This window comes from Haemaphysalis longicornis, unplaced genomic scaffold (genome assembly GCF_048455015.1).
Source record: "Haemaphysalis longicornis isolate Haplotype H1 unplaced genomic scaffold, Haemaphysalis longicornis Haplotype H1 scaffold_14, whole genome shotgun sequence".
NCBI lineage: Eukaryota > Metazoa > Arthropoda > Arachnida > Ixodida > Ixodidae > Haemaphysalis > Haemaphysalis longicornis.
The window spans coordinates 35,316,013-35,341,823 of record NW_027526245.1 but is presented as its reverse complement, the minus strand read 5'-3'; the positions used below and the strand labels follow the sequence as shown (position 1 = coordinate 35,341,823).

Here is a 25,811-nt window from a genome sequence, read left to right as displayed (position 1 = left end):
GCTACTCTGGCGTTATCTCGCATGCCGTCGCCGCCGCGGAGCGCTTCTCGCGCGGCACCCCGGTCATGCCGCCCTCCCTAGCTCATTGTTTCGCCGTACTTTTCCCCTCCGCTTTCCTCCTTGTTGTATCCTGGGTTTCCTCCTTATTCTCACGGTTACAACGAGGCAGGCCATTAACTTCTAAGCGTTTAAGGCCTGAAGGCTGCCACCGTGACGTCACCAAGCGGAGGCGGCGCTCGGTGTCTGCGGATGGGGGCGTTCAGCAGGCCATGTGAGGTAATAGCCTACTTTCGTTGCTAAAAGGGAAGGAAAGAGCTTGAAATATTTATTGACAAATAAACCTCACGCATTACAATATTTCGTCATGTAAAGCCGCCAAAATAGCGCGCTTGCTGAATGGGAATAGCACCTTTTTTACAGCGAGGTAGTAAGCAGGAACTGAGCCATCTGATGCCGACGCTCATTTTTCTTCATTGATTCTTGCGTATGCATTCAAAACTGTAATTAATACATCAAACACAAGAAAGGGCGAACTCATAATCACAGTCGCATCTCCGAAATAATTATCTACATGTATTCACGAATGTTCAAACTAACAAAAAATAACATAGAAACTCGTTAACGTTCGACGTTTAGCACATACTAAAAGTTGACTCTCTTGGGGCGGTAATGCTTATTTGCCAAACATTTTGCTTCTCGAGTTGCGATTGCCAGGAGTTGGTAAAGTTATGGGCAGGTAGTAAATAAATACTAGCGAAATGTTACATAAATCGCAAGGCATTGAGCAAACTTTATAAACAAATGAGGAGACTGAGATATTTTTCTCAAGTTTATTACAGCGCAAACGAAGGTTCTTTTAAGCTACGTTGTGCGTAAGGTTTGCAACCTTTTACTTTTTAAGTCCGAATGAGCTTTAAAAGTATCGTAATTCATTCGACTGCATAAGTTTTTCAGGGGAATTCTCGTGCTCCACCACAACACGTGCTTCAAAACTAGCTCGATGGTGTGACGTTGCCGCATGTTTTAAAATCTGACGACTCGTCGTTGGTCAGGAACTCCGTGGTGGGGTATGTAAGCGCTTGAAGCTGGTTCGACAGCTTCAAAAATAATTTATCTTCTGATGATTGCTACACGATTGCATAATTGTTCGACAATTGCTTTACGCATAAAGGGCTGTTTGGGGGGGGGTTTACTCCGCATGCGAAACGATGAATCTAGTAGATATAACTGTAGGCTGTGAAATCTCAAGCAAAGGCAAACTTCACGAAAGACTGCATGTGCGCGTAGTATTTGCTTAAGTGTTAAACCTGAGCCGTTTTACTGCAAAGTAAAATTTTACTGAGCGAACGCCGCCTGTATAAACATTGCCTAACGTGTCGCCCGCTTTTCAATGCGAGCGGTAGGGACGCTTAGTTCAGGCACTGATCCGCAATCTGGCGCGCGCCGGCGGACGTCCCGCCTTACGTCACTGCTCGCGAATGGCAAACGATGCACTCACTTCTACGACGTGCGTCTCTCAGTTTGCCTGTCGGGTTTCAAGAGCCGCTTCGCTCACATCTTAGCCGCGACGGGGCGCTAGTTCGGGGGCGCACTGGGGATTTCGTTCAACGGGTCGCTCGCTTCATAGCGGCTGTGTTTTTCGAGAGATGACTGATGGAGGTGGAAGTGAAATAGTGTAAGAACACATTATTGTCGGGTAGACAAATAGCAAATAGAGAAACTATATGGTACAGCCATTAATTTACTGATATTTTTCTCTCTAGAGGATTTAGTGAAGAAAATATAGCGTCAAATCTTTTGTTCAAGTACTCACTTCTACCATTAGTTTCCAGAAAATAAAATATCACGTGCTTGTAAACTTTAGAAGCTTATAGAAAACAAAAGGATAAGCAGCTGAGGGTCCAGAGACGCTGTCTGGTCGCTTCTATAGTAGTTCTCAATTTTAAAACTGCGCACCGGTGCGGAGTGCGAAGAGCGTGGACAAAACAAGGACGAAATGTGGAGGGAACAGAGAGGGATGCCTCACTCAGTTTCGCTGCACGTGATCCAAGTAGGTAAGCGCGCAAAGCCGGCATCAGCCTGCGGCAGCACAATTGGTTTTGCGACCGGCGTGACAAAGGCGGTTTCATCAGCGACGGACCAAGACAGAGGCATGGTGCAAACAAGGCGTAAGAACGCCGCCTAGGGAACACACTAAACTTTTTTACACCCTTTTAGCCAAAAAGGGTGTAGCATAAGTGGAAAGATGGTGTTCGGAGGCCTTTACACCATTTTTCTTGAATCTCAACAGCCTTTTTCTAGCTCTACACCATTTTTGTATGAAAATAGGGTGTTGATCAACATCAACACCCTTGGTTTTTCTTGGGGTGTTTAAAGGCTGTGGAAAAGGTGTTCAGCTGTTCATTGAATAAGGCCATGCTTGGATGCACAATAGCACTGTAAAGAACAAGACATCCCCTCATATACTTGTATACTAGCAAGAAACTTTCAAACGCAAAAAAAAATATTTGCTCGTATCCAATGATCGCTCCATGATCCATATGCGGTGCACCTCATGACCCAAGTTTAGGTTTTGCACGTGAAACACGAATTTGAACCTTCAAAATTAAAAATAATTTAGTCGTGTGGCGGAAAGGGTCTTTACCGACTGCAACACGCTTGGCTTTCTGTAGGTTGTCGAAACGGGGTGAAATAGGTGTTTAATAACACCGGAGCTGGGGGTCGACCTATAGTTTCTTCCAATGTTGCTAAGTTTTGTTATGTTTGATAAGCTTTGCAATGTTCTTACTGAGCTGGATGACCGCTGAGGGGTGAGGCCAAGTTTAACCGGATTTTACATTACAAGGCTGTTCCGGTGTCTCTCCCCCCCACCCCCACCTCACTGCCCAGGGATCCAAGGGGTAAACAAGATAGGTCGGCCCCCCAGCTATGCGGTTTCTCCAGCCTTGCATTACTATTGCAAGCTGCGCCAATTTTTTTGCCTTTTAGAATCCAAAAAAGACTAGTACCTTTGCAATGGTATAATAAGAGGTGCCCATACGCATACGCCCCTTGTGCTCACACCCCAACAAGCTCGAAAGCCGACTTCACTGTTATAATACCCTTTCTGCGGTGGTGCACCCTTTACAGGTGCAGCAGTTCTTTTTTTTGTATTTTTTTTGCTAATGCCACCGAAACTACCTCAAGCCTAAAGAGCTTCACTGGTAATAAATTATGCCAATTCATATTGTTTTAAACATCGGGAGGTACAAAACACCCCCTGCTTGTTGAAAATGTTCAGTCCACCCGTGTAAACAGGTGAAAAATGCCTCCAAAGTTGGTCTCTTCACCTTTTTTCTTAGTTGGCGGTCATTTCTCACACCTTTTTCTTACACCTTTTCTGCTGTACGCCCTTTTTCTTAGTTTCGAACACCATAATTTGTAGCTTTCCACCCTTCTGGTAAAAAGGGTGTTAACTAATGAACATCCTTTTTAAAAGGGTGTTGAGATGGTGGGGAGGATTTGTTTGGTATTTAATAAAATTCTATAAGTTATGGAACACAAAAACTACCTCGTGATTAAAAAAAAGTTTTTGCGAATCCGCGCGTTGATTTGTATATTCTTATAGTAAAATTCATAGTTACAAAATTAGCGCTAAAATGTTTTTTGCGACAAGCCCACCCACTCGATCGGGGGGCTTTCCTCTGCTGGATATAAAAACGAGAACAGCAGATGTATTACTAAGTAAGTATGCACTCGCTGTACCGCTTGAATCCCGTTAGTCTTCTTGCTCAATTCATTTGTGTTCCAACTGTAACTTGTGCGTATTGACTGTTTGTGTTGAGTGCTGCTCTCTCCGCCGATTCACATTGCAACTGCACATGCCATCAGCTTAAAAAAGGTGTGAGGTGTTAGGATGCTCAGCACCCTCTTTTAGGGTGTTGAGCATCCTCAACACCCTTTTTTAGGGGTGTTGAGCTCAATACCCTTTTTTATCCGTACACCTTTTTTTTTTGCCAAAACACCCTTTAAGGGTGTTAGCCATGGGACAAAAAAAAAGTTCCTGCGTTTTTGCAGCGCCCCTTTCCATAGGGGCGATTTCCCGTGCAAACCGGGTGAACTTCCCAAACGTTGTAGTCCCACACAAGGGCCGAGCGCCAGGCCGGGGAGTCGCTTGTACCTATTTTACCGGTAGGTGCCCGGCGCCACCAAGGAAGACGAATTCACATGGTGCCTTTCACAGCCACGATGGACGCTCAACTCGCAACCGCCTGTGGCAGGACATGCCGCCAGACTCTTTCACCCCCGGCAATGGCGCAACGCGGCATGATGGCCGGGGGCCCCGCCAGATGGACAAGGGTCAGGGGCCCCCCGCAAGGGTAAAGGCAGCTTTCCAGACGTGGATTCCCCTTTCAAAGGTCCGCACTCGACCAGGGACGCCTGTACCATAAAAGAAACCGGTGGGTGCCCGGCGGCACCAGGATTCGAACCCAGTACCTTCCGCATACGAGGCGAGTGCTGTACCTCTGAGCCACCGCTGAGCCATCCTGCCACAGGCGGTTGCGAGTTGAGCGTCCATCGTGGCTGTGGAAGGCACCATGTGAATTCGTATTCCTTGGTGGCGCCGGGCACCTACCGGTAAAATAGGTACAAGCGACTCCCCGGTCTGGCGCTCTGCCCTTGTGTGGGACTACAGCGCTTGGGAGTTTCACCCGGCTTGCACGGGAAATCGCCCTTGTGGAATGGGGCGGCTGCAAAAACGCAGGAACTTTTTTTTTTCGGCAAAGAAGGGTGTAAAAAAGTTTAGTGTGAACGCTAAGCAAACTGTCAACTATTTTGCAGTTTCCGAGAAGCGGCGCTTGCTGGTGGATGTGAAAGTACGAGAAAGGCTACGGAGCGGGAAAGCGTACGAGAGAGCAAGAGGAGAGTGGCTGTTTGACCATTTTTCACTTACGCGTTAGGCAATGATTATACAGGTGGAGTTGACTGAGGCAGCCGCGTAACCACCTGTTTTCATTCCGGTGAAGCTCCTTCGGCGCCGCTCCGGGGTCCTCCTTACAACTGCCGCACCCTCTTTCACCACTGGCGTTCCCCTCGCAACCACCGATGCCTCTTTCACAAGTTGCGCGATCGTCTGACAGCCGCAGAAGCGCCGTTATCAGATGATCGCAAGGAATCAACAGAAAGACTAATGGGCGTGAAAACGACTGAAAGCCGCCGCCGAGCCCGTAGCCGCCGCTATTGCCGCCTCAAACATCACCACGCTGAGTAGCTGCGAATCCCTTCCAGTTGAAGAGCAACTTTACCGGTCGGAAAGCCGCCGTAAGCCTAGGATTCTTCAGCTTGAAAGGCTTTCCGCGGGGCATTTTCACCGGTGTAGTTCATGCTTAATTATGCGCCCATCACCGGCTGCCGGTTCATTCGCGCAGGAGTTGGGATGGAAGGAGGCGGGCGAGCACGCACAGCTTTGCTTCACGCCGATGCCGATAAAATGCCCGTTGTGCTGATAGGTTTAAACGTGGAAGTCTCATGGCTCAATGCACGCTGTCAGCTTTCCTCCGCAATCGTGTGGTTCGGCTTTGGATTGGTGTGGTACACAAACAGTAAGATGCCTAGGAAGGGGGAGGGAGACTGACAGGCACATGTTTGTCAACTAGAATAAATTTCGAGGCCTTCCAGCTTTCTTTTCGCTATGCTCGCTATGGGACGGGCGCATGTCGTTCGCTTGGAGGAAGAAGAGCGGGAATTGAAGAACCGTCGGCCCGAACAGAAGCGGGAAAGGGCGCGGAAGCAACGGAAAGCCTCTGCCACCGCCGTTGCCGCCTCGAGTTCCAGCTCGCTGAGCTGCGAATCCTCCTGGATGGATAGCAACACGTCTGCTTGGATCGTCGAAGTGATCCAATGTTACTTCTTCAGCTGTCAGGTCTTTCAGAGTGACATTTCCGACGGTGTCTCTCACTTCTAAGCACGCGCACATAATTGGTTCCCGGTTTATGCATGCGCGCGCAGCGTGACGCACGTGGACGGCCCAGTGCGACTTGTCCGGTCTCCTCGGTGGTCGAGCGGATTCGGTTGGTGTGTTATACAAACATTAAGATCTCCACAACGCGGGATTGAAACACAGCTCTATGTTCGTCCGCTTGAATAAAGCTCAGGTCCTTTAAAGTTTCATCAGCCAATTTGCCATAGGAGGTATACTGAATCGCACATTACAAACCATCGTGTGTTATTTCGTGCACTCAGTGGACTGCGTCTAGTCCTTTTTACTCAGTGGAAGGGCACTGATTTTTTTTTCACATGCTTTTAGTAACCCTAATTGAAAAACTAATAAAGCTTTACTGAAAGGGTATCTCGATTTCAGTGCCTGCCGTAGGTCCCAGACCCAGCTCCCAGGCCAACCTCTGCCCCGAAGTTGGAAATATATGCACGCCACATCGCTATGCCATATGAGGATGTGGCTCACATGTATTTGACGGCGCCTGACGGGTGGCTGCAGGCTTACGAAACGTTTCCGAGAATTACTGCCACAGAGGTACTGGAAAGAACGTTGTAGCTCGAAAGCGGCGGATTCAGCGGTGGCACCCTTAGCGTATAGTGAACTAGAATACTTATACTTTGGTAGTGGAAAAAGCGGCCGCCTCCAAGTGAGGCACTCAGTGTCAACCCCACGAGGTGGCGCTGGCGTGCCCCGCCCGAGCGCTTTTTCGCCTCGGGAAGCGGCGGGCAGGCGTGCGTTGGGCAGTCTCCGAAGAGCTGCAGTTCTTTTTTCTTGTCAAAATAGTAGAGAATGCTATTAATGTACCAATGTTTTTATGGGAAAGGTACATACGTTGTGTATTTACTGTTTGCTTCTTTTTTCATCACATATGGTCAACCCAGCAGACCGCGCACGCCGTGCTCAATATAGGCTAGCGTGCGGATACTTTTTCCTTCATTGTTTGATGGTTTTTCTATCGTGTTGTGTCAACTGAGGAATGAGCTGGGTGCTTAAGGCTTTCTGCTTTTTTTCTTCATTTTTTTGCTGAATTTTCTATGAAGTTCTGCATACCGAGCAAACAGCGTCGTGCGTGCGCAAACATTTACGTTGTTTTTTTCCAAATTGTACCCACGAAGCACACATGACAGATGTCTTAAAACTTCAGTAAAGTCAACGGAAAGCGTGAAAATACAGGATTCGCGACCGCAATTCTCAGAAAAGCAACAAGCCACACAGCATCATTTTACTGCGCGATCATTTTAAAACTGCATACTGTTTCGCACACTGTACACCGATAAACATAAAATATTTACACCTTGGTTACAGTTAATTATTTACATCCACGTTACAAACAATTCAAAAAAGAAACAAGAACATTTAAAAAAGTGTGGTTCCTGCTAGGCTCCTTTTACAATTTCCCAAACCATTCATACGGGAGCTCTCTAGACCTTTCCTTGGCTTCAACTCGTTTGGCTGGCCGTCTACGCTGGTTCACTGATATTGAAACTCACGGCAGCGACCATATTCCCACATACTTCAAGATTATGGGATTCCATCAGTCTTTCTCGCCCACTGAAACCGCTTATATTGACTGGCCTAAATTCCAATCCACGATGGAGGACGCCTGCCGAGATGGGCTTTCAACAAGCCTCGAGGTTGCTATCAGTAAGGCAACGCTATCATCCAGGAGATATACCTCGTTATCTGCAAGAGTCACGGATTTTGATATCGAACTCGAACGACTGCGAGCAATTCGACGGCGCGCCGAGCGACGGTACAGGCGTACAAAATCCGTGCACGACTTAAGGGCTGCCAGACGCACACAGAAGCAAATACAGCGGCGCATCGCGCAGGTCCAGGCACACAGGTGGAAATCATTTTGTGAGTCTCTCGACCCTCGGAAGCCTCTGTCCTCTATATGGAGAACAGTGCGTGGACTGGCAATGCCTGTGCAGCAGCGATGCCCGTTCAAGGCATTGGCACTCCATGAAAACCGTAGGGAGTTGGAAGTTGCGGAGGATTTCTGCGTGAGGGTTGCTGCAACAACCGATAACATTGGATCTGCGAGGAACAGCCAAGCTCCTCGTTCCCGTGAAGAACGCATGGATGTTCTCTTTTCAATGGAAGAATTAGAGGCAGCCCTGGCATCCTGCAGGCGTCGTTCTTCACCGGGTCATGATAGAGTAACATACTCTACCTTATGCCACCTAGGCCCTGGCGCTCGACAAGCGCTTCTGGACCTATTTAACCAGACATGGACAGATGGTATCGTACCCCCACAGTGGAAAACAAGCCGTCTCGTTCCATTGCTAAAGCCTGGCAAAACTCCCCTTGATCTGGCATCGTACCGTCCTATTGCCCTGGCAAGCTGCCTTGGCAAAGTCATGGAAAGAATGATCCTCACGCGGCTACAGTGGTTCCTCGAATACCACAACGCATATCCGGAGGCTATGGCCGGTTTTCGACGAGGGCGTTCTTCTATTGACTGTGTGGTAGATCTAGTCACGTTTGTACAGCAAGAAAAAAGACGCAAACGGCTCTCAGCAGCCCTCTTTCTCGACGTCAAGGGGGCCTATGATAACGTGCTTCACGAGTCAGTACTAGACGCCCTTCAGCACTTTGGACTCGGTGGCAGAATTTACAAATGGATACACAGCTTCTTGTCCGAAAGATCATTTTTTGTAATGACAGAAGACGGCCCAACATCGCAGCACATCATCAAACGTGGTGTTCCTCAAGGTGGGGTGCTAAGCCCAACCCTCTTCAACCTAGCGATAATCGGGCTTGTCCACGCTCTACCGAAGACTGTCCGTATATCCATTTACGCCGATGACATCTGCCTCTGGGCTTCGGCTGTTAATCGACCTCAGCTGCGAGCACGGCTTCAAAAAGCGGCCAATGTGACGAGGGCATACCTCCGAAAGCAAGGACTCAGTATTTCTAGTGAAAAGTGCGCGGTCGTTGCGTTTACCCGCAAACCCATGTCCCGATATCCCATAACCATCAATGGAAAGTCCATACCTTACTCCAGAAATCACAAATTTCTTGGCGTGATCATCGACAGGGACCTGTCATGGAGCGCACATGTGTCTTTCTTAAAGAAGAAACTCACCGCCATCGCCCACGTTTTCAAATTTCTCGCTGGAAAGACGTGGGGCACATCGGTCAGAGGAATGCTGCAACTGTACCAGGCACTCTTCTTGGGAGTTTTGCGCTACAGCTTGCCAGCGATATCCGGTACATGATCCTCTAACCTTCGGGTGATCCAAAGCATCGAAGCGCAGGCTCTCCGCACGTGTCTTGATTTGCCGCGATGTGCTTCAACAGTCGGCACATTATACATTGCCCAAGACTATCCTACAGCAACTTATTTGACCACTGAGACGCTACGCCTACACATCAGGCTCCTCACGAGGCTACCAAGTCACCACCTTGCGCAGCTTCCTCAGAGTCGACCACGCTCTTCCTTTGCAGCCATTGTCGCAGCGCACAGGGCTGAGGTACCGTCAGACTACACGCCTGCGGTCACACCGTCCTCCCCGTTGTGGAGCCTGGAAACACCGGACATTCGTCTGCATGTTCCGGGCATTGGAAAAAAGGCCGACTTACCACCACTGGCTCTCAGACAGTTTTCTATGCAGCTACTGTACGAACAACACAATGACCGGAAGCATGTATACACAGACGGTTCTGTGACGTCCTCGAGTTCGGCAGGTGCGGTGGTTATACCATCAGAATCAACCAAGATTCGATTCCGTGTCGCCCATGTGACGAGCTCGACGGCTACTGAACTTGCAGCCATCCGTGAAGCTCTTCAATACATCATGGAAGCTTCTCCCCAAAAATGGTCCATTTTCACCGACTCCAAAGGCGCCCTGCAAAGCTTCCGAGCAGCCCTGCGCTACGGTCCTTTGCACCAACTAGTGACAGAAATTCGGGAATTATTTCACCAGGCTGTCATAAAGGGCCATAATATTGTATTTCAGTGGCTGCCAAGTCATTGTGGAATCACCGGCAATGTCTCGGCTGATGCAGCCGCCCGGATAGGCCATGACAGTGAAAGGACCATCTTGCTTCCGCTTGCAAGGACTGATGCCGCTAGGCTGCTTCGTCAGTTCGCGCGGAGGACCTCCATCACTCAATGGAATACACCGGACTTTGTGCACCCGCGCCTCCACAACCAGGACCCTCTACTCCAGCGTCGTCTTCCGTGTGGGCTGACTCGATCACAGTCTACTTTACTTTGTAGGCTGTGGTTGGGAGTGGCCTTCACGAAAGCCTACTCCTTCCCCATCGGGATGGCCAGTAGTGCTCACTGCGACGCCTGCGAGGTTGAAGAGACAATTGACCATGTGCTTTGTTGTTGCCCCGAGTATTCATCGGAAAGACGCGTTTTGGCAGCCGAGCTCAGAAGATTGGACAATCAACAGTTCAAGCTAGAGACTATTCTAGGACAAAGACCCCTGCAATCGACTTCGCAGAAGGCAACAAAAGCCCTTCTGCGTTTTATGAAGGACACAGGTTTAGCTGAGAGACCCTAGTGCCCACGAAGGGACTGAAGCGTGTGCGCGACCCCGCTCCTATCTGCCCTTTTTCGCCTGCCATCTCTTTTATCCCCTGAACACCCCTTCCCCAGTGCCGAGTAGCAATCCGGGCTCTAAGCCTGGATAACCTCTCGGCCTTTCCTTTCGCTTTTCTCCTCCTCCTCCTCCTCCAAACCAAGATCATGTGCAGCGGCTAGCTGGTGTTGGTTTCCTATATGGATCATGTGCACCGACTCAATAGTGGGGAGATAATGTCATTGTGCCATCTGTTTATTGTTCGCTTTCTATGCTGTAAATATTTACCACATGTGTGGTAATTGTACCACGAACGTGTGTCCCACGAACGTGTGGAGCGCTCAACTATAGCAGACTATAGGAACACGAAGGGAAAAGCAAAAACGAAACCACATGTAAGTCGAAATGCAAGTGCGAAATAGAAGCTCGGTGCGCTTGAAGCAAGAACAGGTACGAATCAGTAACACACAAAAGCGTCAATTCGCCGGAGCACGCCAGCAACGCCAAACGAGTCCCGGTAATGCGCGCAAACGCAGCGTGTGTGAGAAAACACAAAACAACGAAGAACGGAAGCAAACAAATAACGCAACCTGCAGCGTTTATTTTTGACTGTATTCGAGGGTCATCAGTTCTGTTACAGTGTAAATTCATCTCTGGTGTGGCGAATGCGCGTTGCAATAGCTTTGAGAATGCTATTAGTAAGGTAGCAAGGTTCTTATGGGAAATGTACAGCTATGTCGTGCGCATGTACTATTTGTTGGTTTTTTCAACCCATTTGGCCAACCAAGCATACCGAGTGTGTCCTGCTTTAGTGATCGAGGCTAGTGTGTGGATACTGTTTCTTCATTGTTTGCTAATGTTTCTGTCGCATTTTGTCAGCCGCGGAAACAGCATGGTGCGTTAGGCAGGCTGACTTACGCACATTTCCGTTTTTTGTTTTTAAATTTGATCACGCTAGAGCACTGCGCAAGCCACAATTCCCAGGCCCGGCCGGACCCGAAAAATTTTTAAATATAAGCCCGAGCCCCGCCCGTACCCGGCAAAATTTAATAAAATAAACCTCAGCCCATCGGACTGTCTTGAAATATCAGCCCGTGTTCGAAAGACTATAAACCTGAGTCCGAAAAAAATTGTCCTTTTCAACCTGAAAACGTAACCATAGAGCGAGTATATTGGACTTAAAATGTTTAAACTTGGACCGAGCTTTGTAAATATATATCCGGACACAGAAAAAGGAATTTTGAAGAATATCGACGAAGTATATTTTTAAGAGCTCCCTTCGCGCTTCGATTTTTTTTCATTTAACCTAATTCAATGAGCTAACTTTTTGGTACCAACAATCAGCAATTTGCGGCGCATGACTTCCGGGCTTCAGACACTGCATGCATGCGCCCGGGCCAGCACGGTACGAAAAAAAAAATTGTCGAAGGCCGAGCTCCGCTCGGTCCCGATAACATGCGTCCCACCTTTCCCGGGCCATTTCAGTGCATTAATCCACACAATACACACGATATGCTTTTAATACCTTCACTCAAGGCAGCCAAAACGATCAACATTCAAAACTGCAATTCTCAGAAAAGCACCATATGGCGCACTTTATAACGGGATCATTTTAAAACTGCACAGTTCAGTGGTGCGCTGGCCATTCATTAACATAAAAGAATTACCATATTTCGAGTGAACAAGTTCATTAAAAGTGCTGCCCACGTCTTGCAGATGCAAGATATCATGAAACAGTCAGGAATTCAACAAATAAAAGCAGTGTAAAACAAATCGCAAATATAAAATCTTTGTAGCAATCACATAAATTTATTAGGGGTATAATCCCACAACACGCAATTGCACTATTCTTTGAAACCGCATGGGCCATGGCCCTTCGGAAATAAGAGACCGCCGCAAGCATATGTCCTTTCTAAATTAGAAACAAAAAAAGAACCAAGGACCAAGAACCAAAAAAAGAACCAAGATCAGCGTAGTGCAAGCTAGGCTGCTCTTGCAATTACACACACAAAAATAACATGTGCAGCGGCTTAAGAAACATAAAAACCGAGCGTGTACCACTCAACAGCAGCATAGCGGCAAGGCTCGCCGCCTCGGGATCTCCTCGGGCGGGGCACACCAGCGCCACGCGCGGCGGTTAACATGGTCGGCTTCAAGGGCGCTATGGAGAGAAGGTGGCGCTTTTTCCACTACCCAAGTATTCTAGTTCACTATACTTAGCGTAACGCTGAAACTTAACCACGTCACTTGTGGCGTCTAGGGCAGCGCGAACGACGACGCCTGAACCAGCGTTGACGCCGCACACGGCTTAGAAAGCAGAAAAAACTTGGTTCCTGGTTTGTTTCTGAACATGCTGTTGCAGCCCCGCACACATCAATTAGCGCTGTCGTTCGCTATTCCCAAAAGGCGGAAGTTTAGCAGGAAGCAATCTACAAACAAGCGCGCGAACCGAAACCGCACCGATCGTATCCGGCGGAGTACGCCTTCGCCGCCGTCTATTGGCGCATTACGAGGCTCGGGAACCACGTTTGTTACAAGCATTTTTAATAGCGCATCTTACTGTGCACATAGAACGGTTTAGGAGTTAATTTGAATGCGCAGCGCTTAGGCGTCCGCTGCAGTGGTTTGGCGGCGGCGACGGCGCCGTAAGAGAGCACGCGATGGGAACACCGAAAAGCTGCGGAGGGGAGTGTTGCGAAATTGTGAGGGGGAGGGCAGCATTGCGGGCCCGTGCCATACACGCGTGAAAGCTGCCCTCGGCATCAAGTGCCACCTAAGGAGGGAAACTCAAAATCGGTCATCGATGAAAGCAAGCGTCCTGTTCTTTCAAGTTCACAAAAAAACACAGAAGCACAGAACGCGCTGCGTGCTGCACGTTCATCGGTGTTTCGTCGTAGTCCTCGTTGCGTGGTTCGTCCGAACCACGTGATAAATGCGCGGGAGGTTCAAACACAAGTTACTTTATGATCGGTGGCGCCAACGTGCTGCGAGATAACGGCAGAGTAGTGCGCGCCGCCTTGCGTTTGCTGATCACGCGATCACTTCCTGAGGCACATCAGCTATGCGCCTTGACCAAGGAGACTCCACTTCGCGCTGCGCACAAATTTCGTATGAGGAAGTATCGTAATCGTCAACCATTTTTTTAGCGCGCAGCACTTCGGCGGGCGCTACTGTGGCTTTGCGGCGGCGACGGCATCTTAACCGAGCGAGCGAGAACAGAAAGAAAACGTCGGCGGAAAGTGTAGCGAAAGTGTAAGGGGGCGGACAGTATGCTGAGCCCGCACGAGAGAGAGAGAGAGAGAGAGAGAGAGAGAGAGAGAGAGAGAGAGAGAAGCACTTTATTAAAGAAGACCTCTAAGTGAGGGAGGTGGCCAGCAGCCGGAGCTGTGCGGCGACCTTCGTAGCCCGGGCTATGCTGATATTCTGTCTCTCCGGGTCAGAGCAGCTCAGCGCTGCCTCCCAGAGCTCCGAGGAATTGATTTCAGGGAGGGGATCATATGGACAGGCCCACATGTGATGTTGCACCGTGGCCTTGTCTCCGCATAGTGGGCAAAAGGGAGAGGGATAAACTGAGGGGTGTATGTGATAGAGGAGGGCCCTATTGGGAAGGGATTCGGTCTGTGCGAGCCTCCATAGTCGTTGTTCCGTGTACGTCAGTGAGGTGTGGGCCGGTGGGTATTTGAGGCGAGAGAGGCGGTAATGAGCAGTTATATCGTTGTAGCTCAATAGGCTATCTCGGGCTGATCTGGCTCCGTGAGAGGCTACGGAGGTGGCGCACGCCCGGGAGGTGAGTGCTCGGGCTGTCGTGTGTGCCACCTCGTTACCCCCAAGCCCAGTGTGGGCAGGAGTCCAAATCAGCTCAACTTGGGTAGTAGGCGGGTTTTGGAGGAGAAGTTTTAGGGCCTGGGGTGAGATGGTACCCGCAGCATAATTTCTAATGGCCGTTTTCGAATCAGAAAATATGATTGAGGGTGGTGGCCGACTTGCAAGGGCTACTGCGATTGCCGCCTCTTCCGCCGTGACCAGTTCTGCCGTGCGGATCGTGAGAGAAGTGAGTAGTGGATTGTTTGGGGAGTTGATGACTGCTATAGCGAATGCATTGCGGTGCCGATATTCAGCTGCATCGACATACACTGTGTCTGGGCGTATCGGGTACTTTTCTGCAAGCTTTTTGGCCCTGTGCATCCTGCGGCCCCGGTGTGCATCAGGGTGCATATTTCGAGGGAGAGGGCGGATTCTGATGTCAGCATGAATTTCCAGTGGGATAGAAGACTTGGAAGCTGTGATGATGGGCGCTTTGAGTTGGAGGCGTTGAAGCAGATGCTGTCCGGGAAGTGTTTTGGTTAGTCGATTCAGTTGTCCAATACGGTGCGCTTCTATGAGCTCCTGTGCCATGTTGTAGGTACCGGTGGCCTCAAGCCTGGCATCAGTTGGGAGGAGGTACGGGAGCGAGTAAGTAATACGGCTGATGATAAATGTTTGGATTAAACGTAGTCGATCAGCTTCTTTAACGCCGTTATTTCGGGTAGCAATGCGTTTAATTAACCCGATGGTTTGGGTGACGTGAGAAGAAAGTTGTTTTATAAAGTCCGTAGTAGTTCTGGAGCGATTTATAGTGAGACCGAGAATTTTGATTTCTGAGACAATCGGTAAGGGGTTGACGCAATGTAAACATGGATATTTGGATTCCAATGTTGTCTTTTCCTTGGGGGTAGAAGCAATATCTCAGATTTCGTGGGGGAGCATTGGAGGCCAGCGAGGGTAGCGCCCTCTACTACAGCTATCGCACCAGCTTGGAGAATTTCTTCTATTTCGGCGTCATTGCCCCCCTTCGTCCAGAGTGTAATATCGTCCGCATAGAGATAATGGTGAAGATTTGGTATTTTGTTCAGTGCTTCCGGGATTTGAAGTAGGGCTAAGTTGAAGAGTAGCGGTGAAAGCACTGCTCCTTGCGGTGTTCCTATTGATGGTAAGCTAAATTCTTCCGTTTCTAGAGGGCCAAGGCGGAGCGTCGCTGTTCGTGAGGTGAGGAAGGCTTTAATGTAGTGGTATGTTTTTAGGCCGGGGGAGATAGTAGAAAGGCCCTGTAATATTGCCTGATGCGTGACTCTATCAAAGGCCTTTGTAAGGTCTAATGCTAGAATTGCAGCTGTGTGGGCCCGCGGTGGTGTGGCTAGGATGTCATTATGAAGTTGAAGATAAATGTCGTTAGTTGAGAGCCCAGCAGGGAAGCCAAACATTGTGGATGGGAGAGAGTTCCTTTGATTTATGAGTTTGAGGAGGCGAGAATGTATATGCTCAAGAAGTTTCCCTATGCAAGATGTGAGTGATATTGGTCAAAGGTGATCAATGCTCAAGGGTTTGCCAGGCTTTGGAATTAGAGACATTTGCGTGAGTCCATGTTTCAGGCAGGGTACCTGCATTCCAATGTTGGTTAAAGAAGTAAGTTAATGTGGTAACAGAGTTGTCGTCTAGAGTATGTAACATTTTGTTGGTTACCCCATCTTTACCCGGGGCTGAGTCAGTTTTGAGATTAACAAGTGCTGCCCTAACTTCCGCCTCCGTAATGTCTTCATCTAGGTGCTCATTAGGAACTCCCCGATAGTCAGGAAGGGGGCGTTGTTCACCACTGGGAATGTATTTTTCTTTGAGAGTTGTAAGGAGCTGTTGTTGTGTACCAGGGTAGCTGTGTATTAACTGTGTCATGCGATTAGTTTGTGCTGTTTTCGACTGAGACGGGTCCAGTAGGTGCCTAAGCAGGGACCATGTGCGTTTCATACTGAGTGTTCCCCTTAATTGATCGCAAATTTCTCCCCATCTACGGGTTCCTAGCTCAGTCGCATATTTTTCTGTCTTGTGTGCAAGTTCAGCTATTTTCTTTCTTAGTCGTTTATTGTGTTTAGTGGCTTTCCACCTTTCTCGAAGGCTACGTAGGGCTGCCCACATGCTATGTAGGCGCGAGTCAACCATGTCTGCCTGAATTTCTGGATCAAGTAGCTGATCATGCGCTTTCTTATTACTAATCAGTTCCGCAACCCACGTGTCTACGGTTGGTTGTTCGGAGGACTGTTCATAGCATTGGTTGCGGGTTATCCTGAAGGCATGCCGATCCGTTATACATTTTTGTTTGCGCTCAGGTTGAGGGGTGACGCTGGATGGGATGGTAAGCTGTATGATATAATGGTCGCTGCCTAAATGGTTATCCGTATTGTTCCAACAGGCATTTTTTATGTTGTGAGTGAATGCAAGATCCGGAGTGATATCTCTCTGTGCGCTATTTCCTATTCTTGTTGGTATGTCCGGTGGTGTTTCGAGAGTGAGCCTGTGCGAGTGTGTATGCTCCCACAGTAAGCGTCCTTTTTTGGTGATTGTAGAATAGCCCCATGCAGTGTGTGGGGCATTAAAATCTCCGACTATTAGGAGAGGATGATTCTTCGCTTCTTGTTTGGCTAAGGAAAACAGGGTTCTGAAAGTGTGTTTACGCTCTTTTGGGCCGCTGTATACGTTAAGTACATACAGACGAGAAGACGGACATTTTGGATACATGGTAATCATGTCGTGCGGTATGGACACGCTGTCGAAGCGTTTATGGGTTGCCGAAATGTTGCGATGTATGGGTTGTTGGGGTCTTGGAATGATTGGTATCCACTTAATCTGACCCTGGTCCTTGTATTGCTATGACGGAGGGGGGTTTAGCAACCGTGCTTATTAACATTTCCAGAAGAGAACGTTTTCGGAAAAAAAACCTCGGCAATTCCACTGCCAGATACAGATTTCTTTAGGGGTTGGCTTCATCCGTGATGTCAAAGTCCTGGGGTAGAGGCGCATTATATGGAGTAACGAATTGACTGAGACAGCCATGCAGTTCCGCCCTCATCGCCTCTATCGATGCTTGCATGGCCGCTTGGGCACTAAGCAGTGATTGATAGAACTGTGTGTATTCGGCTTTCTGTTCTATGAGGGTACATTCAAGCTTTTCGAAGCGTGTTTCTGTTTGCGAGGCCGACCGTTCGGGAGGTTCATTCTGCGGTTCCTCGGAGGGTGAATTCGAGGGGGCTTTGCGCTTAGGAGGAGGCGACGTGGGGTTTCTTCTAGGGGGAGGGTGATGTTTGAGCATGTAGTTTCCTCGTTTGAGAGCTGCATTTTCTTCCTTAAGGGCGGCGATTTCGGTTCGGATGGTTTGTAATTCTCGTAATACATCAGCTAGGGGATTGTTAATTGGGGGGATGACAGGAGGGGGATGGAGCTGTGAGCTGGGAGGCGCACGTGAGCCGCTCACCTGTTGCCGCTCTATTCCAGGTGGTGTCTTGGTAATCAGGTGTTCAGAGTTGCTGAAGTGTCGCTCGTGGCTGGCCGTTTTGGATGACGACTTCTTGTGGTCCGTATTTTGTAGCGGTGGGAAGGAGTCAAGTGTTGGAGGGCTTTGTTGTCCCACGACTTGCGCATAGGAAAGCGGTCTGGGCCTCGGTCTCTAGCGTCGCGGGCAGTCCGCTGAACCCGTGAGGTGGCTTCCTCCGCATACTATGCACTGCGGAGTGCAGGGATGATTTTCGGGGGCGTCGGTGATGCCACATCGGGGACAGCGGGGTGCAGTTTGTCTGTTCGGGGACACATCCTGGCGGTGGCCCGACTGCCAGCACCGGGCGCGGGCTTCGGTCTTCCGGCGTAGAGGCTTGCATCTGTATGTAGCCGCTCTGTACCGAATCCAGTATGGAACGTGTGGCCCGTCGAAAAGTATCTGCGCCATGTTCGAGGTGTTGAGGCGGCGAACATCCAGGATCTTAAGGTGAGGATTGTAGTTGTAGATACTCTGTTCTATTTGATCAGGACTGTCCGTTTTGGGGATATTAAAGATGATACCCAGAGCCGTGTTTGCTGGCGCTGGTACATGAGTTGCTACCTCGTAACGTTGCTCATCGATTAGGATGGATGATAGTGCTGCGTATTTCAGTGCTCGGTCTTCGGAAGGAGTGCTGACCACAATAAAATTGGATCTTGCCTAAATGCGGATCTGATCTTCACAGTTGGGAGTTACTTGAGCATGCGCTTGGATTGTGTCCGCGAGAGCCGCTACCGGAAGTGTGGCTAAGGCTAGTCCGCCTCGTGGACGCAGGACAATCTTAACGTCGTTCGGGGGGAACGGCTCAATCGGAGCGATTCGCGGTGTGGGTCTTCTCTGGCCTCGCGGCGTCGAGTGGGTATGCTGTGCACAGACACTTGCCTGTTGCGGCGGAGATTCTACGTTGCGGATGGCTTTCTGCTTGCGGCGAATGTGCGCCCAACCCGGCGCGGCTAGTTCAGCCGGAGCGATGAGCTCACCCATGACTTCGTTTTCCATGGCGTAGGGGTAAGCGAAGGGCGGCGATGCGCAGCTGCCAGCGTGGCGAGCAAACGTGGAACAAGGCTGTGGTGGTAGGCCTGGTTAGGCCTAGCTTTGCGAGCGGCGTGGTCCAGTCTTTCGGTGGCTTGTAGCGAAGACAAAGTTGGAAGGATGCCCAGAAGGATGATACCCTAGGGGTGCAGCTGTCTTCCGGTGAAACCACAGCAAGCTGTGGAGACGACAATCAACGCTTTTTCCAATTAAAACGATTAATCTGCAGAGCCGACGGGAGAGCGGGCACTCAGTGTGGCCCCCTGGCGGCCTTTCATCGCCCGCACGAGACGCTCGTCGGCGGCGACGCTTGGCGAAAGTGCGACGGGGAGGCAGTGAGACATGCTCCGCGTTGCCTGGCTTATATATCCGAACCACGTGACACTGAGCCCAATAGGCCGGCGTTGATTTATTAGGTCTAATAGGCTGTGCTTATGTGACGGCGGGTAATACGAGCCACTTGTTGGACAGAGACGAGCCACTGAACTCCGAAGGTGCCGGAGGAACGCGTCCCAGTTGTGCCTAATTCTAGGGGAGCTGGGGCGCGCTCCAGTCTGCTTGCTGACTCAATGCGCGCCGTAAGAAAAAGAGGCGACAGCGAAGAGACGCAAGCATAGCCTCACAGAAAAGAAGTAGTTGAAGTAATTGGCGTCAAAAGACAAAAAAAAAAAAAAAACGGTGGTTGATTCGTCTGCCATAGAAATCGGTAAAACACGAAGTGAAATGTCCAGCGAAATCTGCAACTGAGCATGATTTGCGGGTCGGCGGCTGTCTTGTGGTGGACTTGGCGGGCGACGTCCTGCTGGGGGGTCCCTTCAGCAAAGATGTACTGGCGTCATTTACGTGACGCATGTGACGTCAATGAAATCTTGGTGTATCCCGGCATAAAACACTTTTGTCTTAAAATATAAACCCAGAAAACGAACAACCCTAAGTATAACGTATTCTTTTCTTCTAAAGGTTGCTTCCTCGCAAGAAGACCCTGTGTGTAGGGGTGCACCGTTTACAGGCCGCTTGCTTCGTTGTACTGGGGTCACTTCCATGACGGGTATGACGTCACTCAAATGTTTGTGTATCCGGGAATAAAACAATTTCGTGTTAAAAAAAGAAATCGAAGAAAGAGATGCAATTATGATCTGGGAGAAAGCAAGCTGTTAATAAGTATTGCCACGTTTTCGCCTTCAAAGCAGGTAAGCAGATGTAAGTGCGCCAAGAAATTGTTCTGGAACACTTTTTTACTGCATAGAAAATGGGTACCAGTACCTAGCGCCCGGCCACTGTACATCACGCACGCTTCTAGGCTTGCTCAACACTCTCTGTTGGTAAAATTTAGCTGACCCGGCCATAAATTCCCGGGACCTGTGAAAGAAGTAATGTTGCGGAAAAGCAGCACACTTGTCAATCAAATCGCCCTATCGTGGATTACCACTGTACCTAAGCGTGCAAAGCTGAGGAATGAGAGAAAATTTCATTAAAGTGGGCGCCGTGTAGTAAAATGCTCTGTGTGTCTGCACGCTTCAGTTTAACACAGTTTATTGGAAATCGGAGACGAAAGGGCAGCGTGATGCAGCTTTTGTTCACAGATATTTCGATTTACACGGCGCTGTGCCGTGAGCACGGGCGCCGGACAAGCCTCGGCCTTAAAGGGAAGGTGAAGCGGTTTTAGAATTAAAAAAAAAGTTGACTAGCAGCAAGTACACATTGAATAGTTCATGTGTACGAAATATTTTCGCAATACATGCAATAGAAGCGGCGCAATGAGCAAACAAAAGTGGCCCGATGCCCCGCCCCCATCTCGCCGCGCGATGCCGGAAGACCGAAGAGCGCGGGCGAAAACCTGCTGAAAAACGTCATACCTGGACTTCCGGCCGGATCGGCCGCCTCGGCCATGCTCTTTTCGCCGCGTTTCCTTGTGAATGATATTTGTTGTTGTTGTGGTTGATAGCACTCATTTGTACAATTTTCGTGTTCAAAAAGTATGCACTAACGCCAAACGAGGCATACGTTATCATGCCGTATTCCTAAGCAGAATAATGCCACGCCGGGATGCTTGATAACATACGGAAGCGACAGCCGAGGTGGCTGTGCTTGATGATAGAGAATATACTACACTACGTTAAATACTTTGTAAACCGCCCCAATGCGTTTTTTTTTTTTTTTTGATGCGACGGACGTGAATGTTCACATTAGATCCTACATTTAGGAAGGATGGGGAATACTGCTGTACTTTGGCTGGGGATGTTTCGTTCCATTCCAGAAACCAAGTCACATTTGTTCAGGAAATACTTGTTTCCTTAAACGCGTCGGTTTTCTTTCCCTATGGGCTCAGGACAGTGTTCAAAAAATTTTTTTGGCGAAACTAAAACAAGGGGCCAATCCTGATAGAAGTTCTCTCCCGGCTAAGAGGTAAACAGTATTCCTACAAAGTAAAAGAACCAAGACAACCAGATTACTTATTTTGCAAGTATACATGTCACGATAAGGTGATGCTTGTCTGGAATTAAAAAAAAAAACACCACTCCGAGCCACCACCGTGCCATAATTTGTGTTGACTGCGGGGGCCTAAGTTTTTGCCCAAGATTCCGTGTGGCTGCATATTATAACCCGGCAAGCACTTGTTGTCACTGAACCTCAAGTGTGCTCCAGTGATAGTCGGTGATATATATAATGATGATAATAAAAAAATTAGGAGCGAAGAGTAAATATACGGCCTCTGCCCGACTAGCGCGGTAAATGCTTAAATCTAGAAATGCTGAAACAGGCCAACGATTAATTTGGTGATTTGGTTTGGTGATTGTTTGGTGATTTGGTGATTTGGTAACGTAACTACAACGTAACTGCTTTGTCCGACTGGTCTGTTAATTATAACGAGGTGGACGTAATATTGTAGCAGAATGCGCAACGCACAAGCGAAAGTCAAGCCCTACTACAGCCAATAATGCTGAGCAGGCTCTAGTATGCTGCAGTGTTTTCAGAATAAATGCATGTGAAGCAGTAAGACGCCACTCATCGAAGTGCAGCTAGCAATCGCGGAGGCGCCGTAGAGCCGCTGCCGAAATGGCGCGCGCGTGTGGGTCTGTGTGCAGGGATGAGTAACGGGGCTGGGGTGGGCGACAACGAACAAAGGAAATGCGGAAGCAGAGTCTGCTTGTTGGTTTATGCGTGTACCGGCAAGATGTGTCTCGCATATACGTTTACAGCGCATGAACGCTATTTTTTCGCGCAGTGCACGTACGTGCTTTTCGCTGGTAGATTGTTTATAAAACGCCCATTAATCTTCGGCATAAATGGTTTTGTGTATAATAAGAAACAGTTAAGGCAGTACGTAATACTAACATAAGGTATAAAATCCCACTATGCCGGTTGCCTAATTCAAAAATATTTTGATGGAACCCACTAGTCGACGTCACAGCCACTGCTTTGGGGTTCTCTGTCGTGTAAAGCAAATTTAAGCTCCAAGTTAATTGAACCAACAGCACGGGAAATTATAAAACAAACTTTCAGTCATGTGCGAAAATTAAACTGCAAGCTAAATTGCCGCAAAGGCAACTGTGCGATCGTTCGCAATGCTTCCGACAACCCGCGCGGCCGAAGGGTGTCCTCCTTTGACGTCATGACGGGCGCAACCAATCAGGGGCGTCAAAAGACGAAAAGCGCCCGTATTTCAAACGGGGCCGCGCTTTTTGCAAGATAAATGCCACTTGGATTCATGTACGATAAATTTGAATGTGATATTCGGAATCAGCGCGCAAGAAACTATGTAACTGTTAATCTAACTCAATTTTTTTGGAAAGCGCTTCAGCTTCCCTTTAAGGTGCTTCGCCCCTTAAAGTGCGAATATTCCGCTTCCTTCTTATCTCAGGGCTTTGTTTTGTCTCCCTCCCAGGTACACTGCTGGAACGAAGCCAACGGCTGCCATGTCGTCCTCGCAGCGTCGCAAGTCGCGGAGCATTTTCGCCATGAATGCCAGCACCACGTGTCCTTCTGCCCCACCTGCTCGGCCCCGGTACTACGGCGCGACGTGTGCGCGCACCTGAAATCCCGATGCACAGCGCTTGTATTGAGTGCGGCTTCTGATACACATACGGGGACAGACGACGACCTGAGGACGCATTTGGCAGCGTTGGAACAAAAGGTAGAAAGGCGGGTAGGCGAAGTAGATGCTAAGCTCGCTCAACTGACCTTGGAGACTGGCGCACAGAGCGACAAACTCACTGAACTTTGCCACAGCAACAGTGATCTGAAGGAAGCACTCAAAGGTCAACTTGAAGCATCCGCTGCCTTGCAAAGCGGTAAACTTGTTGAACTGTGCCAAAACATCAATAGCTTGAAGGAGCAACTGAAAGATCAACGCGATGCAGCTTCTGTCTCCCATAACAACAAACATGAAGAACTTTGCCAGACAATTAATAATGTGCAAGAAACACTAAAAGCCCAACTTGATGGAGTGTCAGCTAAATCTTTGGAATATTTGAATCGAAAAGCCATAGAGTTGAAACATCTTTGCACGGGAAAAAGCAACTCCTTACAGACCACCATAGGTGCTATCATGCAGTCGGTTCAAATCGATGTGAACACTAATCAGCGCATTCTGACAGGATATGATGCACTGAAGCAAAAGGCACTTGAGGCAGGGTTTTCTCAGAGCTTGGGCGAGAAGGTTTACCTACGTCGGTACCTCATGTCTTGGGGAATTCATTTCAAGAAAGACGGTGACGGGGTGCTACTTCATTTGCTACTGAAATTGCACAGGGGTAGAAAAGACGAGTTTCTTGTGTGGCCATTCAAGAAAGAATTGAAGCTCCACTTTATTCATCCTGAGACGCGAGAAGAACGCCGGGTTAAAGGTAGGCCAGATGCGACGCTTGAAAATTTTGCCAGGCCATCAGGGTTCGGCAATCAAGGCGTATTTTTTACTAACACCGCTCTTGAGTCAAGCGACATAGAACGCGATGGTTATCTTCAGAACAACCAGCTGATTTTGCGATTAGAGGTGTTTTTGTAAGAGGTGCTTTTGTACATCTATTTTCTTATCAACTCGTAACAGGACAAAACCGGTTGGTGTCGGAGTATTTGTGTGTTAATAACAAATTTAACATGGCTGAATGTTTGTATTCCTTCATTGCGTACAATACAGTGCTTACTGAAACGACAAAGGATCCTGTCATTCATAGTATACTTATTTTGATAGAAAAAATACTAGGTGATATTGTGTACCTGTGGTTGTAGTAAACTTTTTGACATTTTAGTGCATTAGGAATCTAAACAAGACAAGCGAAAATTACAAGATTACTTGTTTTCTGGGGCTAGATATTATGTGAAAGCTGAAGGGCGCATTTCAGGACGGAAGGGTGACGATTCATAAATCGTTTTTTTTTCTCGGGCCAGTTTTTAAACAGTCAGCTCCTTCGTGTTCTGGTGGGTATATTTTGGCGTGTCCTGGCGGGTTTGCCAACGAAATAATGAAAATTTCTAGGCTGGTTAGAAATGCCCGCAGCGTCTGATTCATGAGGGGGGGGGGTGCTTTAGAAATCCAGCCATGCACGGCTGAAGGTGTTTTCACGGATGAGAAAGTGTTAGTCACATGTGAACTGGAAATTTTTCCGAGTAACGATGCGTTGAGGTTGTGTCAACATACATAGCGATGGTTGTTGTGCTAACTATTACACGGTTAGACGGCCCGGAGCAAATCGTGCTATAAATGTATCCATGTATCGTGCGCGATCACTCAACTTCGAAAAAAACTGTAGACATTCATGCCATGCAGTGAAGCAAGCGTGCTAGTAATGCCGCGCTGGCGTGGGTTAGGGAAACAAGCTAAATGAATAAATTAGGTATATTCCTACGTGCTTAGATTTCTAGCTTGGACAACTTTGTACTTGCCTGTCAGACGTGGTGGGTCTCCTCAGTGAAGGGGACTTCTGTCGTTGGCTGCGGTCCTTGTTCGGTAATCGTCTTTTCTGTCTCGCCAAATCTCCGTCGACGAGCAGTGCCACCCATTTTTCAGGGCTGTCGTGTTTGTTCCCTTCATTTTCTTTTGACAATGGTTCTTCTGCTAGAGTAGAGGGGTTATTTTGTGGTGCGAAAGACAACGAGAAAAAACCAGTGCCCTTCTATTCTGTGCACAATCATGTCCAGCGAAGCGAAGTGCACTGTAAGGAGTGCAGGAAAAAAAAGTGTGTTTGTAATTTGCGATTCAGCATACTTCCTAGTTAATTAGCTGAATGAATACATTTTGCTGGCGAAAACAACGTGAGGACGATGACCGCAGCGCAGAGGACGCTCGTAGACTTCGACTGAAAATTTTACTTTAGACACGGGGAACATGATATAATAAAAAAAGCGCGCACCAAAAAAGGAACGGGTTTCCCGTCACAGCTACGCACAAGCCAAAACACGTGATGTTTCTCGCGCATGCGCCCTCGTAAAAATTTACACCATCTTCCCGCGAGGGGAACCATGGGGTAGATTCGACGCATCGGGAGTTTCCGTTGCGTTTCCGTTATGTTGGCGTGTCCATTGTTGTTGTGTGTCCATATTTTACGCAGCATGTTCACCCCCGATGCGTCGCATCTACCCCATGGTTCCCCTCGCGGGAAGATGGTGTAAATTTTATCGGGGTGGCCGGTGCTTGTTACGGTTGCGCCGACCATCGCGATAGCAGGCCTGTTAGTCTCCATTCAAATCATCGGTGGTCATCGGAGGATGTCATCCGCGGAGCGGAGGCGGAACGACTCAGCGGAGCGGCGCAGTTACCGCGTTTACATGCAGCGGAATGAGAGAGAGCAGCGCATAGCAGCGCATGCGCATGTGTTAACCAAGCGCAAGCTGCGCGCTAACCCGCACCCACGCACAACTGGCACGGCGACGGAGCGAGCGCCGGCTAGCGCTAACACGCAGATGGCGCTGCGGTGAGAGCAGCGCT

At 48.8% G+C, this 25,811-nt stretch overlaps 1 protein-coding gene across 1 annotated transcript in view; it reads left to right on the top strand.

Annotated features, from left to right (window-relative positions):
• The window catches only part of LOC144165249 (uncharacterized), a 33,515-nt gene extending 8,595 nt beyond the window's left edge, over nt 1-24,920 (top strand). The window contains exon 2 of the mRNA XM_077695376.1: nt 22,773-24,920. Coding sequence (XP_077551502.1) covers nt 22,773-23,891 — 1,119 coding nt within the window. The 3' untranslated portion in view covers nt 23,892-24,920. The remainder of the gene's footprint in view (nt 1-22,772) is intronic.
• The last annotated feature ends 891 nt before the right edge of the window (nt 24,921-25,811 follow it).